Raw genomic sequence first — 16,649 nt, 5'->3', positions numbered from 1 at the left:
CTGGTGCAGACATGGGGAGGGAGATGGAGCGGGGGTGCTGCATTGTGGAACTGGGGTCCTTTGGGTGCACGGAGGTGGGTGCAGCCCTGGGGCAGGCGGTGCGGGGTAATGCTGTGCCTCAGGGCCACCTGCTGTAGGGACGCGGTGTCACAGGCTGGTGGCTCACATCTTGGGATGTTTTCATCCCCTTGTAGGGATGAAAACGGGGCTCGGCCCTTGGTGACCCTTGTGCAAGGCTGCCAGAGGAGGGAGCCCCTCGGTGGGTGCCAGGGCTGGAGGTGTCCACAAGGGATGGAGGCAGCTATCGCCCAGGGCAGGGGGTACCCAGCTCCCAGGATGCTTCCCCACGCAGCCCAAGGAGGGGTCCCAGCTGTGACAGTGCCCCACGGGGCTGGCCCGTCCCCAGGAAGCCTGCCTCACTCCATACCGGCTCCATGGCAAACCCTGAGACCCTCACCCAGCAGATGGGGTAGGGTAGGGGCAGCAAGCGATGCTGTAGCTGAGAAGCTGCTGTGCCACGGGAAGGGGTGCAGCACTGTCCCATGCAGCCCAGCAGTGGGGTTCATGGAGCAGCACCCATGGGCTTAGCGTGGGGGGAACAGGGCTGTTCCCGTGGGAGCAGGCTGCGGTGCTAATAAGGCTTTGTTAATGAGCTGGAGCTGTGCCCAGGCCTGGAGCAGAGCCCTGTGCCTGCGGGCAGGGGAGAGAGGGCCCGAATGAGGGAGACGGGGGGGGGTCACCCCCAATCCACACAGGGCCATGGAAGAGGCTGAGGGGTTTGGGGCTGCCCCTGGGGCAGTCTGTATGTCTGGGCATGCATGTGGGTGCTTCTATGTCCATGCTGCCCCCATGTACATCCATGCACCTGTGCGTGTCTATGTCCCTGCTGTCCTGGATGCTGTGTGCTGGGTACCAGCCCCTCGCCCGCCCCAGTGACGCCTGAGACCTGGGCACATTCACATCTTTATTCTTGCTGCCAGAGCCGCCCGGGCCAGCCTCCCACCAGCACAGGCATTCCCCATGGATCACTTAACAGCATCACCCCCCAGCACAGAGCAGTGGGGCTGGGGGCAGGTGACAGGGTCACGCTGTAGCTGGCAGCCCCAAGGCAATGGTGAGGGTCCGCAGTGGTGCCCCTCACAGTCTCTCCCCGTCCCATATATATATATATGTACATTATACAGAGCTACCCAGAGCGACACAGAACGTTAAAAAAGATCTACTCTTATATACAGTATTTATAAAAAGCATCCCAGCCTCCACCACCCCGGTAAAAAAATACATCTCTTATGTACTTCACTGTGGGACAGCCCCTCCTGCCCCACGCTGCCCACCCTGGGAAGGGAGGCAGGGAGTGGGAGAGCCACCCTCCGGGTTTTGGCATGACGTGGGCTGTCCCAGCGGCATGTACATGTGGATGGATGGGTGGACAGGAGAGCGCTGGGGGTGCCCGGGTGCTGGGCCTAGGTGCAAGGCAAGCAGGGCCGGCTTGGGTTGAGTGGGTGCCCATCACCCTGGCATCTGGGTACACAGACAGGGAGACGGCTCTGCAGCCCCCAAGCTGGCCCCCAATGACAACTGCCCCCAGCATCCCCCAACCTGCACCCCTTGATGGGGCCAGCATGCCACCTCCCCAAAGCAATGCTGCCAGTCCCCATGCATGGCCTGGGGGTCACTGGGTTCCCATCCGCGGGTACCGGGAGCCAACCGTGTCCCCAGCAGGCTCAAGAGCAGCGGGCTGGTACCATCGGCCACAGCAGCAGGGCCACACTGCCCACAGGGACCAGGGTGGATGCAGGGGGAGTGGGGTGGCATCTCTCTGGGGACCAGGAGAGGATGTGTGTCTCGGGCACAGGCTCCAGCCCCCCACAGACACTGTTCATCAGGGCTCTGGATGCTGTCTGGGGGCCAGGGAAGTGCCCCCTGTCCCCACACCCCAGGCAGTACCTGCTGCTGGCGGCTCTAGGAGCGCAGACCCGAGCTCCACTGGACAGCCAGATCCTGGTGAGGTAGGGCAGTGTTATTCCCATTTTACAGATGGGGAAACTGAGGTGTGGAGCAGGGAGGGGACCTGCTGGAACAGGGAGGGGGGCCCAGCACCTGCCCCAGGCTCGCTGCCCCATAGGTTGGGGTGATCCCCATGCCTGCCATGGCTCGTGCCCCCTCACCAGCACCACGGGTGATGGGCAGCAATGGCAGAAGGTCCCTGGGGCAGCCATGGGGCCATGGCACGGGGCTGAGCCCAGGGCTGGCTGTTCCTGGGGCACTGGTGGGGCGGGAGGGGTTGGTGTGGGCACCCAGTGCTGGCTAGTGGCTGCCACCGCTCTTCCCCCCTCCCGTAGCCCAGTCAATGATGATGAAGCTCAAGCTCATGATCATGAAGAGCACTCCAAGGAGGGCAAAGCAGGCAGCCTGTGGGGACAGGGAAGCAGTCAGGGACAGGCAGGGGGACAGGGTCCCCAGCGCAGGACCCCATCCCTCCCCCCATTCCTCTCCTATCCCCCTATGCTTACCAAGATTTTGGGGGTGGAGCGCAGCGGCTCCTTGTCCTTGGGCATGATGCGGATGTAGAAGATGGCAGGGAAGATGAAGATGAGGCAGGGAGCAGAGGTGGCACCTGGAGCAGACAGGGACGGAGCAGCTCAGCCCTGCCGGCCCGGATGCCAGGCAGCTCCTCTCCCCCCTGCCAACCCCAGCCCTGGCAGAGCTTTCCAGGAGCCCAGGGACGCTGTGTCCTGGCACTGTCCCCACGCAGCAAGGGCCTTGGCACCGAGCTGGGTGCTAAGCAGGGGGAGCTTGGATTGGGGGTTCAAGGGGAACACCCAGGGGAAGAGCAAGGGCTTGCCAGCAGGGCAGCAAGCAGCCAGCACCGCATCACAGAACCCTGCCTGTTGGGACAGGGATGCGGCTGGAAGACATCCCCCATGCCCCCTTGTCCCGGCACATTGAAAAGGGGAAAGCAAGGCACAGGGAGGCGAGGCAAAGCTGAGCACCAGGCAGGGGCTGTTGTGCTGCCCATAACACCCAGTGCCACAGGGGGCCACACACCAATCATGCCAAAGATGCCAAGGATCGAGGGAGCAAAGATGACCAAGAGGTTGATGAAGGTCAGCAGAACCACAGCAATGGTGACATGGCGGATCCAGCTGAAGTCCTTCCCTTGGAACAGCATCTGCTGGATGGCCCGGCGCACCTGGAGGCAGGGACAGAGGGTCACATTCCATCCCTGGAGCCAGGACCCATCCCATCCCCTGTCCCTACAATCCCTGCTCCAGCCCGATCCCCACAATCCTGCCAGCCCCCATCATCCTTTCACCTGTCCCAGCTCTGACCGTGATGCCCAACTGGTCCTCATCACCTCTTTCCAGCCCTATCCCTGACACCCAGCAGGTCCCATTCCCAGCCCCTGCAGCCCCACCAATCCCTGTCTCCAGGTCCCAGCCCCATTGCTGGCTCCGTTTCCCCTCTCGGAGGCTGGTGGCAGGCAGGGCTGCAGTGCCCACGGGTCCACTCACAGGGAAGAGGACGATGGGGACGGTCAGGGTGACAGCAGTCAGCACGGCGACCCGCACGCACAGGACGAGCACATCGAAGGGATCCACCTTGTTGTAGGTGTGCAGCAGCTCCGACTCCACCCGCTCTGCGGGGAGCAGCGGGTGAGCACCGGCACCCGGTACCGGCATGCGGCCAGGACCCGTCCCCATCCCCAAGTCCTCACCATAGAACGTGAGGTAGCCAAAGAGCGCAGCCAAGAAGTACATGAGGTACATGACGGTGATGGAGATGTTGGAGATGCACTGCATCTTCTTCTTGGAGGGACTGCAGGAAACAGCGAGCTCAGCACAGCCCCTGCAGCCCATCCCTCTGCACAGCGCCCACCACCACTGAGCAACCACCCGGCGGGGAGGAGTGATGCTGGAGCACCACAATGGGGTGCATGGGGACTGTGTGGAGGGGAGCTGTGTGTGATGTGTCAGACCACCCACCCACCCACCACCCATCCTGAGCCGTATCACCCACCTCCCAGCCCTGATCTGACCCACCATCAACCAGCCATTCAGCCTGGGCTGCATCACCCATCTCCTGGGACATCCCAGATCCCATCACCCACCACCCAAGCAGAGTCACATCACCCACCTCCCCATGATGCCCCTGCACAGGTCCCACACTAGATGGCACTGCTCGTCCCCCCTCGTAGGTGCCCCCACCCAGGACTCACTTCTTCAGCTCGGTGTAGATGGGCAGGACCTCAGGGTGGCAGACGAAGGCAAAAGCCATGATGGGGATGGTGTATGCTGTCTGCATGGGAGGAGGGCTGCTGAGCATTGAGGCCAAGCTGGGGGGCTCCACCACCACCAGACCACCAGCTTTCATGGGGTGCCCAGGGTCGGGATCACCCAGAACCCCAGGGGTGCGCCCCAGGTCCCTACCTGGGAGTTGAGGGTGAAGAAGCTGGGGATGCAGGTGTCCTGCTCAGGGGCCTGGAGGACAGTGTAGCCATTCTGGTAGTCACTGGTGCTCACAGAGGTGGAGTTGAGGCTGCCCGTGAGGTTCCCTTCCTGTTCAGGGAGCGGGCAGGGAATCTGGAACTTCTTGTAGATGACCTGGGGTTGGGAGGACACGGGGACGGTCAGCACCAGCACCACGGCCCTCCCGGCACCGCACCCAGAGGAAGGGTGCCCCTACAGTGACCCCTCTATGGGGCACCCTTTGCCAGCAGTGCCCCATGGCGATGCTGGGCCCCAGCCTGCACCTGTGAGGGTGGGCATTAGACACAGTGGGGCACAGCAGGGCAGCAGCACGTGGAGGGCCCACATGAACCATTTCCCCCCGGGCACCCTCTTCTGTCCCCTTTCCGCAGTGTTTGGCTCCTTCAGCCAAAAATAACCCAGCAGCATGACAGCATGCCCATCGCATCTCCACAGCCCAGAGCACCCAATGTCCCCACTGTCACCACTGGCCATGCGGCAGCAGAGCCGTGCACCACAGCACAAGGGTGCTCAGCCTCTGGAGCCAGGAGGTGCTCACCGAGATGAGGAAGAACACCATGCAGCTGAGCGAGAAGCCGCTGGCGTAGCCGAGGTAGCCTGGGGAGGGAGAGGAGCAGCCGGTGGGTATGGGGGGAACTCCTCACCCTGGGCTGGCACTGCCACCCCATCGGAGCACCGCTGTGCCAGACACTGGTGGTGCAGGGAGCATTGCCAACTTACCCAGCTGCTTCATGAGGGCCAGGGGCAGGATAACGGTGAGGGACACCAGGATCACCAGGTAATTCCCATTCATGTACCAGTCCCTGGAAGCAGAGGGCCTGCTTACTGCCGCACTCTGCTGGGGCACGCGAGGCACAGGCACACATACAGAGGGGCTGTCTCCACATGTGGGGACACCGGAGCTGGCAGCCCAGGGACACTGGCATCTCTTGAGGGATCCACTAGCATCCCAGCTGTGCAAGCATCCCCAGGGACCCCTGAGATGGCATCCCTGGGACCACTGGGGCCAGCGTCCCCGGCCACTCTTGAGCCTGGGGCCCTGCCTACCTGCAAAGTGGTGCATCACCAAGGGCTGGATCTGCTGTGGGTAGGCTGAGAACTGCTGTTCTCAGCACATGTTTTCCCATGTGCAGCCCAGGGCACCGGCATCTGCAAGGGGGCTCAGCCAAGTCCTCACCACCGTGGGCACGACCCCTGCCCAGCCCTGGTCCAGTACCCCACAGCAGCCAGGATCAAGCGTGGCTGGGATGCCCAGTCCCGGATTGGTGGAGGTCTCCGTGGCAGCTCTGCCCAGCTCTCACCCACCATGCTGCCAGATGGGGATGCAGGCATGGGGTGAGGGGACCCATTCCCAACCAGGACCTCCCACTCCGCACCCCGCAGCAGCCCCAGGTTCTGCCCAAGGAGGAAAGCCTGATCCCAAGGGGATGCGAGGAGCGGGGATTGGAAGTTCAGCTCAGTTTAATCCCACCCAAGGGCTTATTCATCACTGATGGTTATCAAAAATAGTAGTGGCTTAATGTCAGTAAATCCCTGGCCTGGGCTGCACAGCTGGAGCTGAAGCCCCAGTGCCTGCCCGGGGAAGGCGCAGGCAGCATGGGCAGGAGGTGCTCACGTGGTCTTCTCCTCCAGATTGAGGAAGGTCTGGATGACGAGAGGCACTTCGGATTTGACGATGTACAGGTAGCTGGACATGGCTGCAGGGCAGAGCGAGGTCGAGCTGCACCAGTGTGCTCCAGTGCCAACCCCTGCTCCCAGCCCCGCCAGCCCCATCCTCACCTCCAATGTTCTGCAGTGTGATGGCGATGGCCGCGGCCAGTTTCCCCGGTGTGCCAAAGGCTCGGTACCCCAGCTGCTCATAGGCGCGGATGCCTGCAGGATGGGGAGAGGTGCGGGGTGAGGGTCAGAAGGAACCCCCGGCACGGCTCCCCCATGGACCCGGCACTCACCCACAATGCCTGAGGACTTGAGCAGCAGGTGGATGGAGTAGCTGGAGAGCAGGGCCACCGCCGTCAGGAGGAAGCTGTGGGGACAGCGCTGTCACCAGCAGGGCACAGCACAGGGCTTGGGCACAGCCATGGAGTAAACCCCACATGGGGGCTCTGCCACCTCGGCACTGGCTGGGTGCTCACAGGGTGGCTGATCCTCAGCGTGCTCACAGCCCCAGCCCCAGCCCTGTGGGTGCCTGTCCCCATGCCCCAAAGGAGCCAGCATCCATATCCTTTGTGCCAAAATGGGACATCCGGTCCTGTATTAAGGGAGTCAAGCCTCCACCATCATTCACCTCCTCCCCAGTGGGGCACAGCGCCTGGCAGGGGCAGGCAGGCTCTGCCAGGGATGGGCATTGCTCAGGCAGCAGTGTTGGTCCCTGCATCACCACCCATGTTTCTCACCTGGCACCCACTGAAGGAGAGCCCCCCCCACCCAGATCCCCCCCAAGCCCCCACGGGCGCGCAGCACTCACAGAAAGAGGATGATGCCAGTGTTGGCCATGGCATAGGCCAGTCCCAGGATGCCGCTGCCCATGATGGCGTTGCTCAGGTTGAACACAGACATCCCGAAAGATGTCTTCCCTTCGAACTGTGCACATGAGCCAATGAGGAGGGGACAAAACAGTCACACCAGGAGCTACACCTGTACCACCAGTACGATGGTGCCTGTGCCAGTACTTACATCAGTGAAGTGCGTCTGCTTCTTCTCGGCGCCGTGGGGCAGGAACTCCTCCATCTCTGCCGTGCCAGTCTGGTTCTCCTCAAACCTGGCCGCCGGAGAGAGCACGATGAGGCCGAAGCAGAGCCGGGGCCACCGTGTCCCACCCAACTCCTGGGCGGTGCCAGCTGGCATTGCAAGAGCAGGGAGCGACCCAACCTCTGGCACCCCAACTTCTCCTGGGGCCCCTACCTGTCACCCGCCAATGAGGCCATGGTGGAGGTGGTGAGTGTGGCTGTGTGCTTCCCGTTGGGCACCAGCTCCACCATCTCAGCCTGGAGGGGCACGTCTGTGGCATCCATGGCAGAGAGAAGGCCGGGCTCACTGCGGGCTCTCCTTGGGCTCTGCAAGAGTGGGGCAAGAGGGGTCCAGCTCTAAGCAGGAGCACTGGAGAGACTGGTCCCTTAAGTCCTGCATCTACAGGGGATGCTAGTGCTGGGCTCAGCACCAGCGCTGGTGGCACTGCCCGCTCAGCACACGTCACCCCACAGAGCTCGCCCCCTCTCCACCTACAAGCCCCCCCTGGTGCATCCAAACCCCCCTCCAACCATCCTGCAGCCCACCCTGAGGAACATTCTGCTCCCTTTCCCATAGCGCAACACCAGCCCAGCCCAGACCCCCCATCCACAGTGCCTGCCCATCTCCATCCCCTGCCTGCAGCGCTCAGCTCCATGCCTCAGTTTACCCTCCTGCAGATGGGCTCCATCAGGCGAGCAGGGGTGTTCTGGGGGGCAGACGGGGTTGGAGAGTGGAGCTCAGGGGCACCCCAGACACCATCCTTACATGGAGCCTGTGGCACTGCCGTGAAGGTCTCACCCGTGTCCCACCGCCCTGGCTGGTGCGGCTGGGCTGCTGAGACAGGGGCTCAGGGGCATGTCAGGGCTGGACAAACGGAGCAGGAAAGAGCACGGGGCTGTGAGACAGCTCCTTGGCAGGAGAAGGAGGCCGGGCTGCCGAGAGCGGGACGCCTTGGCACGCCGCACAAAGCTGCCTCTGTGCGAGCCCTGGCCCTCCACGCCCCACTAGGAAACGGCACAGGGTGGCTTTCTGGGGCAGGCTGGCAGCAGGAGCAGGGTCCCCGACACCCCCCGCCGGCTTGAGGGGCTGGGGTTCTGTCCTGCACCCCGGGGGGGGACGCGTCACTGTGGGGAAGTGTCCGGCCAAGGGACGGTGCCACCTCTCCAAGGTGAGGGCTGGCCAGGATGCGGTGTGGACCCCAGCTCCCGGAGGATGCTGCTGCCCTGTCACGCCAGTGGCTGGGGTCTCCATGGGGACGTGCCTATCTTTACTCTCCCAGGGGATTGGTGGCCCTGGGGACAAAGTGTGCTCTCCCGTGGCACTGCTGGGGCAGGGAGACGCCAGGGACAGCAGTCCCCCTGTCACGCAGAGGAAGAATGTGACAGCAGGGTGTGCGTGCCAGCACCTCCAGGCTCCAGAGCTGCTGCCTTGCCTGTCCCTGCCTATCCAGGCCACCAAGCAGACCTGGCAGGGTCATCCCAGGCCACACGCCGGATGCTGGCACTGCCGGAGGGCTGAGCCCCTAAGGCTGGCCTGGGATGAGGGGTACACGGTCGGGCCATCCTGCCTGGGGCACCCAGCCTGGTGGGGAAACAGAGGCAGGGCACAGGCCGGTGGGGACCAGAGCAGGGAGGCTCAGCTCTACAGGGGAAGAAAGGGAAGCGCAGGGCAGGCACTGGGATGATTTATCCCCTCTGCTAGGCCTCCGCTTGGGCCGGATCCAGGCACGAACAAGGCTGCCAGCACGTCTAAACGCCGCCGTTAACTGCGCCTTCACTGCCGCGGGCAGGCACCGCCGAACCGGTCACTCCCGGTGCCGCCTTTGAGGGGGTCCCCAGCGCTCCATCACTTCCACGACCCCCCGCAGTACCGCAGGCAGGGCTCTGCTGCATCCCATCCCATGGGCGGTGGGCAGGAGCGCTCTCCCCCGCGGGCGCCGGGCAGGCTGGGCGCTCTGCTCCGCTCTGCAGCCCCTTTCTTCTCCCAGGTTATAATTACACCTCTCCGGGCGGCTCAGGAAATGCCAGCTCCTTCCCCCGAGCGCCTCTCGGAATAGCAAGCGGCACGGCCGGGCTCATTCTGCATGCGCCGCGCTTAGCGCTGCCACTCCGACGCTTCCTCTCGCCCGGCAGCCCTGGCACAGCCCCGGCACCGCTCGCTGGCACCTTCATGACCAGCCCCGGCCTTTGCCCCTCGGCCAGGGTCTCCCCCGTCATCAGCGGCCGAGGAAGGTGGGAAGATGAAAGGAGAGTAACAGGAGACGCTTCGATCGGGCAGAGCGTGCCCTGCCTGACGCTGTTTGCCTTGTGATAAGGTGGGCAGAACAGCAAATAGATGGAGCAGCGGATGGCCCTGGGCGGTGCAGTGGGTCCCCAGGGCAGAGGGAGGACTCACCCCTTCCCCTGTATGCCCAGTTCCCCTCTGCTCTGGGAATGGAGCATCTCCCCACGGATATCTTCCCACGCGTGCCAGCCCCGAGAGCCCCAGCCCACTGCAGGGCTGCCGTGCCACCACACAGACGGGATGCTGCCGTCCTCACTGGCCCCTTGGCCAGCCCACTTCTAACCAGCACAGATCGCCCACTCTGATGGCAGGGGCACAGACATGTGCATGTGCACAGAACCCCTCCACTGTGGCACCCAGGGCCGTGTCCCTGGGGGTGCTGAGCCAGCTCATTGCTCTCCTGACACCTCCGAGTGACGGGACAGGGGCAGCCCCGCTGCTGTCCGCCCTCCCACCTCTCTCTGCCCATGCCAGGCTCCTGTGGGCTGCTCCTGCTGTCCCACTGCTCAGTGACACAGGGGACACCACGCACCCGTCACGGCGGCATCCCGAGCCGGGCCCCGGTGCCGGCCGAGCCTATGCGTGGGGCAGCACGGTCCCTTCCGCCAGCCACGTCTGCGCGCCGGGGGGAGGCTGCCTTCGGTCCCGCACCCCGTGCCCTGGCCAGCACAGATGCCTGTGCCCTCTTACCGGGACGGGGACGCGTGTGTGGGGCGCAGGGCCCCCGAGTCCCTGCCTGGCAGGCAGCAGCCATGGGTTTATGCCGGTCCCCTGCCACCCCCCCAGGTGGCTAAGGCACCATTGTGGGGGATCCGGCCCTGGAAGGGACTGAACCCCTCTGCCCGACACCTCGCTTCCATCCAGACCTCATTTAAAAGGTAGAAAATCCCAGCTGGGAGCAAGGCACAGGCAGGAGCAGGGGGTGCTCTGTCAGCAGTGCCAGCAGAACGTGCCGGAGAGAGGGGGTCCCTTGCACCCCGCAGCATGGTAAAGAGGACACGTGAGCCCGGGAAAGCCTGGCTCTCACAATGCACTGGTTATCCCGGTCAGTCCTTGGTATGGCACAGTCCCACCAGAGCACACTGTGCCGGTGGGAGTATGGCACACATGGGGACTGGCAGCCACTGCCTGCCCCACATGGAGCCAGCCCCGGGGTGCATGACCCATCGTGTCCCCGCAGCCTGTGACACCCATCCATGGGCACCTGCTGCTCCCCCTGTGGGAAAGAAGGTGCCAGACCCCCTGACAGCGTGTGGGTGCTCCCCAAGGCCAGGAACCCCCATAGGGCAGAGATGCCCTCCCCATCTCCTCTCCCTCTGCAGATGAATCCCAGCTAATCCGCCCGGCCGGACCATGGGACTATTCCTGGTGGTAATCCGGCTTTAGCAGCGAGCCTGCTGCTGTTGCCGCCTGCGTGCTCACAGACAGGTGCCCCACTGGGTACTCACCAGTGTGTGCCAGGGGCCAGCAGCAGGGCCCCCCCACCCATGCCCGCCTGCCCAGCTGCCTGTTCAGGTTTCAGTGTGCCTGGGCACACAGAGGTCTCACGTTCCCTGGGGCCGTACTGGTGAGAGAGCCCTTCCACAGAGATGGGCAGCATGGGCAAGGGGGCAGGGGTGCCAGTGTGTCCCTCCACTGCCATCAGCACCCAGCCCTGGGATTACCCCTGGCACCGCTGCTCAGCATGGGGTGGCTCCCAGCCTGGGGTCACTGGTCAGCCCCCTGGACTGCTACTGGAGATGGGGTGACCCCTATCCTGAGGTCCTTAATCATCCCCCATAACTGCTGCTGAGTACGAAGTGACCCCAGCCTCAGGTCCCTCATAGCCACCGGCACTGCTGTGGACACAGGGGTGCGCAGGCAGAGCTGGGACAACCGCTCAAACCTCAGCAGTCCCTGGGCATCACCTCTGCAGGGCAGGCACACACAGGGGGGACCCCCCTCACCTCCCCTTGCCCCTCAGAAGAGAAGCCCCAGGGGGTGGCCCTGGATGCTGCAGGAGTGGAGCCTGCCCTCCCCCTGAGCACACACAGACGTGGCTTTCCCCCTGACCTGCCTTCCTAAAATTAGCACCTCAACCCTGCTTTTAAACCCACACCGCTTCTCCCCTCCACCTCCCAGCCAAGCAAAGGCAGTGCCATCATCAGACCTACCCCTGCAGCAGCGGGCACCCAGCAAGGCAAACCCAGCTGCCCAGGGCCACAGATGGGCACCTCACCTTTGGGTACCCCCATGCAAGAGAACATCAGCGGCTGTGTGGAGGGGTGATTGGAGACACCAGTGCACAGCTGGAGAGCCCCTCTGGGTAGCCCCAGTGTAGACCCTCCCCAAAGAAACCTGCTGGAGACCCCTTGAGATAGCCCCACCAGAGACCTTCACTGCATTGCCCCATCAGACACCCGTGCCAGTCGGCCCCACTGGTGGTCCCAGCATGAGCTGGGCAGTGTGGCACAACCGGGCTCACCTAGCCCTTGGGTGACCTGGGCTTTCAGCCCCAGGTTCCACACCATGGCTCAGCCTCTGACCAGGTGATGCCACCAGGGCAGAACTGGCAGTGGCAAGGAGTAAGTGTCCCTTGAAGCCACTGTCCTGCCTGGCAGAGCCGCAGTGCCACCAGCACCTGCCCCGGCAGCTCCAGGCTGTCCCCTCTGCACCATGTGGGAAGCAGCGCCCACCTGGAGTCTTCCCTTGAAGAACACAAGCAGCACCCCTATCCTCCGGGATGGCCCTGCCCATGCTTGTGGACTTGCCCACAGGCACAGCATGCCAGTGCCTGGGCTGTTTCCTGGCCACGAGCCCCAGCAATGGACGTGCCACGGACTGGGATACGCTAGGGAGGGGAAAGGCATCGCAGGAAAAGGGGTGACATAGCCAAACATCACCGAGCAGCTCAGCCACAGCAATCCCCTGCCAGCCAGGTGCCCCAGGACGGGGCCGCAGGAAGAACAAGGGGCTGCAGCACATTACCAACCACCACCATCACCCTAGGTCCTCCCACATCTAAGCACCAGTACCAAGAAGGTCTGGGAAGAGAGGTGGGGAAACTGAGGCCAGGCAAGAGCAACCAAGGCCAGGTGAGGGGAGCCATGCCCAGCACTGGGACAGCCCAAGCTGCTGCTGATGCAACCCAGCACTGAGGGAAGGGGTTGAGCCTGAGTGGGACACGGTCAGGCAGCAGAGGCGGCCCGCTGTGTGGGAACAGGGATGGCAACAGGGCTGATGAAACACAAGGCCCCTGGCACCCAGCATGGCTCTAGGAGATGCTGGGCGAGATGCAAGCTCGATCCCAAAGCGTCTCAGATGGCTCATGGCTAGATATTGGATTTTGCTTTCAGATTAAAGCCAACGCACCGCCTGTCAGAAGCTCAGGCCACCCCAGAAAGATGGGGACACTGATGGTGGCAATGCAGGGACTGCCGGGCAGGTGACACCTGGAGAAATGTTAGGTTTTCTATCCCACTTCTGGAGATGCATTTCACCTGGGAAGCAAGATGCTTTCTTGGAGTTCCCACTCCCTAAAATACACCTGGCTTTGGCAGGATGACACTGAGGGGCTGATGGCAAAAAGTCCAAGCAGGCAGCAGTGGGGACACCAGGAGGGATCAGCCTCAGCCACAGCTGTGTCCCTGCCACCCAGACATAGCACCCATCCCAACCGGGGGCCACAGCCTGCCCAAGCCCCATGGGATTACCAGTGCCCACAGCCCTGCCACTTGCCATGGGGCACCCTACCGGCCTGACATCTGCTCCTTGGCTCAGGGAGGGGAGAGCAGGACAAGGCTCTGCCTTCCCGCTGGCATGGAGGACCCAGCCAGCCCCAAACCTACGTCAGCAGCAGTCGAGACCCCCGCTGTGAGGAGGAATGAGGAGATGGGGGGCTCGTCCTGTCCCCGACCCGCCCGTGTTTTCTCAAGGGCTGCGTGTCCAGAGGAGCCCGTGGGACCCCTCTCTGTCCCCGCGTCTCCATGCGCCAAGGAAAACAGGCTCTGCCGGTGCCTGTTTGTTTGCCGTGGCTGCAGCCCTGGCGTGTGATTACAGCTGCAGCGCGGCCAGGCGCTGTGGGGCTCTGCGCCTCCGCCAGGCTCCCCCATAGCGCTGGTACCCCCTGTTCACCCCCGGGGGGGGGCCGGGGTGTTCCACTACCCCCAACATTCCCGGCCACCAGAGTCAGGGCACTTCAGCACTCGGTCCCTGGGAATAGGGCAGTGTCACGGGGATGGAGGGCGGTTTTGGGGGCTCCCCCACGAAGCCAGGGAGCGAACGTGTGCCGGTGGCCGGCAGCAGGGACCGGGCAGGTCTAACGGCTCGACTTGGGCCTGATCCAACCACCAGTGGAAAATTCCCTGTCTGCTCCGTGGCGGCTTGGCGCAGCCGTGCCCTCCGCTGCCAGCCGGGCTCTGCCTCCTTCCATCCCACCTGCCAGGAGCTCGCCCTTGCCACCACACAGCCAGCCCCAGCATGGGGATCCCGAGGCCAGCAGCAGCCGCCCGGCGCGCCTCAGTTTCCCCTTGGAGGAAGTTTCTCTCCATCAGGACTTTCCCCCGCCGCTCCAGCAGAGCCGGGCACCGTGCTGACTGGCGTGGGACACGCGTGGCTGCTGGGAACGTGATGTCCCCCCTGGCTTTCTACACGGCTGTCCCGGCTCTATAAATACCCGGTCCGGGAAGCACGGCATGCACGGCTCCGCCAAGCCCCAGCAGCTCCCGAGGCAGCAGACATCGCTCTGCTCTCCCTGGCCGTGCCCCTGCTCCTCAGCCCGGCACCCTGACACCCGATCCCGGCCGCCGCCGCTCCCAGCCTTCAGAAACACACGTTATTCCCAAGGGCGATTAAAAATTCAAATAGTAAAACAACAAGGAGGAAAGCAAGGGGTATGTGAGGGCTGGTGCTATTATCAGTATCAGCAAAGAAGGCGGCGATGCTGAAACCCCCCCGGCACCACGCTGCGGGCAAGAGCTGTGCCTGGGCGTTAGGTGCAAAGGCGGCGAGTTAGAGCTCTGCCCTAGCGCAATTTGTTACCCACTCGCGGGAGGGTTTCAGCTCCTCGAGAGAGAAGGGGCAGGAGAAAAGCAAAGCAAAACGCCCCGGGCACCGCAACCTGCCAGCGCGGGCAGGACCCGTCGGACTCCGGGACCAGGAGGAGCGGGGCGCTGCGGGGAGCGCCAGGCTGAGGGAGGAGAGCTGGGCAGGGCGGGGGGCGAAGGGAGATGGGGTGGGGGGATAGGATGAGGTGCGGGGGAAGAAGGCAAAAAGCACGGGAGTGAGCGCAGCTGGGGAGAATGGGATGGGACTCACCTGCCCCCCTCTCCGGTGGTGCCTCTTCTGCGGGCTGGGGCGAGCAGCCCCCGGTATCCGGCCCCGCGGTGCCGCAGATTAGAGACTATCCTGCAGTCGTAATCCCGGCGGAGCCGGAGATTAAACCGGAGCCGGGCCCGCCCCCAGAACGGCGGCTCCCAATCTCCGCTCCGCCGGGCAGTGTCAGGGGCAGCGCCGGGGAGGGACGGCCCGCGGCGGCGGGGGGGCTGAACCGGGCACTGGCTGCGCACGGGCTCCGCCTCTCCCACCGCCCCGTCGGCTATCGCCGCCCCTCCAGGCACTGGTGCCTTTCCGGGCATGGCTACGCAGCGGGCATCGCTCCCACCGTGCACCAGTCCCACTGGGAATCACAGCGCGGTGGCCATCAGTGTCGCACTGGGCATTGGTACCCAAGCGAGCATCCCCAGCCCACTGGATAGTGGTGCCTCACCAGGCGTCGTCACCCCACTGGGCATCACCACACCACAAGGTATTGATACCCCAGCAGGAATCATCACCCACAGCACTGGGGGCTGCTGCCAGAGGCCAGCAGCCAGCTCTCAAAGCAACAGGACTGTAGCGGTTGCTCTAATCTAACCTGAAGAGGTAAATCCAGCACATACTGAGTGCAGTTGCTGAGTTTTCTCTCCCCTCTTAGGCAGGGACAGAGTTACTCAGCAGCCAGGGAAGGTCCTCACCAGCACAATCCACAGCCAGTCTCTCCCTGGCCTGGGAAGGTCAAGCTGCTCCCATGTTGAGCCGACCCAGCTGACTGCCCTGCTCAGGATGCCTGTGCTCCCACACTGTCCACCACAGCATCTCAGAACCCTGGGAGCACTCAGTCCATGTGGGATCACCCCAGTGTGACCCAGAGGAGGGAGTACAGTCCATTCTCCTCCTTCAGTCTCCATCAGACCTCCCCACTTGAGTTGAAACACCTCTTTTTTCACAGAGGCACAATTTTTGGATCTATCCTCACAAATGTGCCCCAAAGAGGAAATGTCTTCTCCCAAGAGCATCCCATGTAGTGCAGGGGAAGCCAGAAGGTCCTGACCCGCCATCAGCTTGCCCCTTCCTGAGGACTGTCACCCCCAACCACCTCCTGCTCCTCTGCCCTGCCTAGCTTTCACTTCACTTGGAAGCCTTCAGGGTCCACACTGCAGAGAGGCTGGGGTTTGGTGCTTCCACCTCCATGCAGAGCAATGAGCCCTGTGCCACAGCTGCACACTGGCTCTGCACGTTGCTGGGAGGCTTTATTTGTGTTATGCATATCTTCCATAAACCCTTGCGAGGCCTGGGATGGAAACGACCCTGGCAGCCGGCAGTGAGCATTGCCATCAGGCTGGCAGGAGGAAAACTTCCCCTTGCGCCGGGGGCAGCTTGAGCACCTCGCACCCAAGCATGGCAGGGTGTGAAACACCCAGAGACAGCTCTGCACTTCCAGCACTCGCAGCTCCTGTGCCCACCGCTTGCCTGTGGCTGGAAACATCCATTAACTGATTTCTAATAACAGCAGCACGCGTAAGTGCTGAACCAGCACTGGCTGGCATGACGGGGGACCGGAGGCAGCCAGGTCCACAGGCATGGCTGGGCTCAAGCCATCTGCTTAACCCTTCCCCTGCACTGAGGAAGGCAGCATCTGCCACATGGCACCGGTGCAGAGACATCCTGATGTCCTGGGGACGGGTGGCAACATGCCTCATTAGGGTTGTGAAAGGAGGCCAAGAGCTGCTGCCCTGTGAGCAAACGTGGCTCAGGAGGCTGGGGACAGGGATGGGCAGAATGGCTCCATGGCACCGGAGTGCCCACTGATGGGATGGTCATGCTGGGTGTCAGGGAGAGGGCAGCGATTCA

General features: G+C 63.4%; 1 protein-coding gene across 1 annotated transcript; it reads right to left on the bottom strand.

The window, feature by feature from the left end:
• Window positions 1–2,126: 2,126 nt before the first annotated feature.
• Window positions 2,127–14,988, bottom strand: SLC38A3 (solute carrier family 38 member 3). Its single transcript, XM_061347046.1, has 16 exons — window positions 14,796–14,988; window positions 7,392–7,543; window positions 7,164–7,248; window positions 6,955–7,070; window positions 6,440–6,513; window positions 6,270–6,362; window positions 6,106–6,187; window positions 5,211–5,293; window positions 5,029–5,087; window positions 4,431–4,604; window positions 4,220–4,299; window positions 3,719–3,819; window positions 3,516–3,640; window positions 3,049–3,193; window positions 2,514–2,617; window positions 2,127–2,412 (listed from the first exon to the last, which is right to left on the bottom strand). The coding sequence occupies exons 2-16, from the start codon at window positions 7,499–7,501 to the stop codon at window positions 2,308–2,310; spliced, it is 1,536 nt and encodes a 511-aa protein (XP_061203030.1). The 5' UTR covers window positions 7,502–7,543; window positions 14,796–14,988; the 3' UTR covers window positions 2,127–2,307.
• Window positions 14,989–16,649: the final 1,661 nt, after the last annotated feature.

The sequence above is a fragment of the Neopsephotus bourkii genome, unplaced genomic scaffold (assembly GCF_033783945.1).
Source record: "Neopsephotus bourkii isolate Nb327-2 ecotype Australia unplaced genomic scaffold, CSIRO-AGI_Nbou_v1 NB_284, whole genome shotgun sequence".
Classification (NCBI taxonomy): Eukaryota; Metazoa; Chordata; class Aves; order Psittaciformes; family Psittacidae; genus Neopsephotus; species Neopsephotus bourkii.
The sequence above is the reverse complement of the archived record's forward strand: the minus strand, read 5'-3'. Positions and strand labels throughout refer to the sequence as shown.

Excerpts from the sequence above, each read along its gene's own strand:
- SLC38A3 (XM_061347046.1), bottom strand. The coding sequence starts at position 7,501 with ATGGATGCCACAGACGTGCCCCTCCAGGCTGAGATGGTGGAGCTGGTG. Across the intron at positions 3,194-3,515 it reads TCCCCATCGTCCTCTTCCCT|GTGCGCCGGGCCATCCAGCA; the intron begins GTGAGTGGACCC and ends CCCTGCCTCCAG. Across the intron at positions 2,413-2,513 it reads GCTCCACCCCCAAAATCTTG|GCTGCCTGCTTTGCCCTCCT; the intron begins GTAAGCATAGGG and ends CTGTCCCCACAG.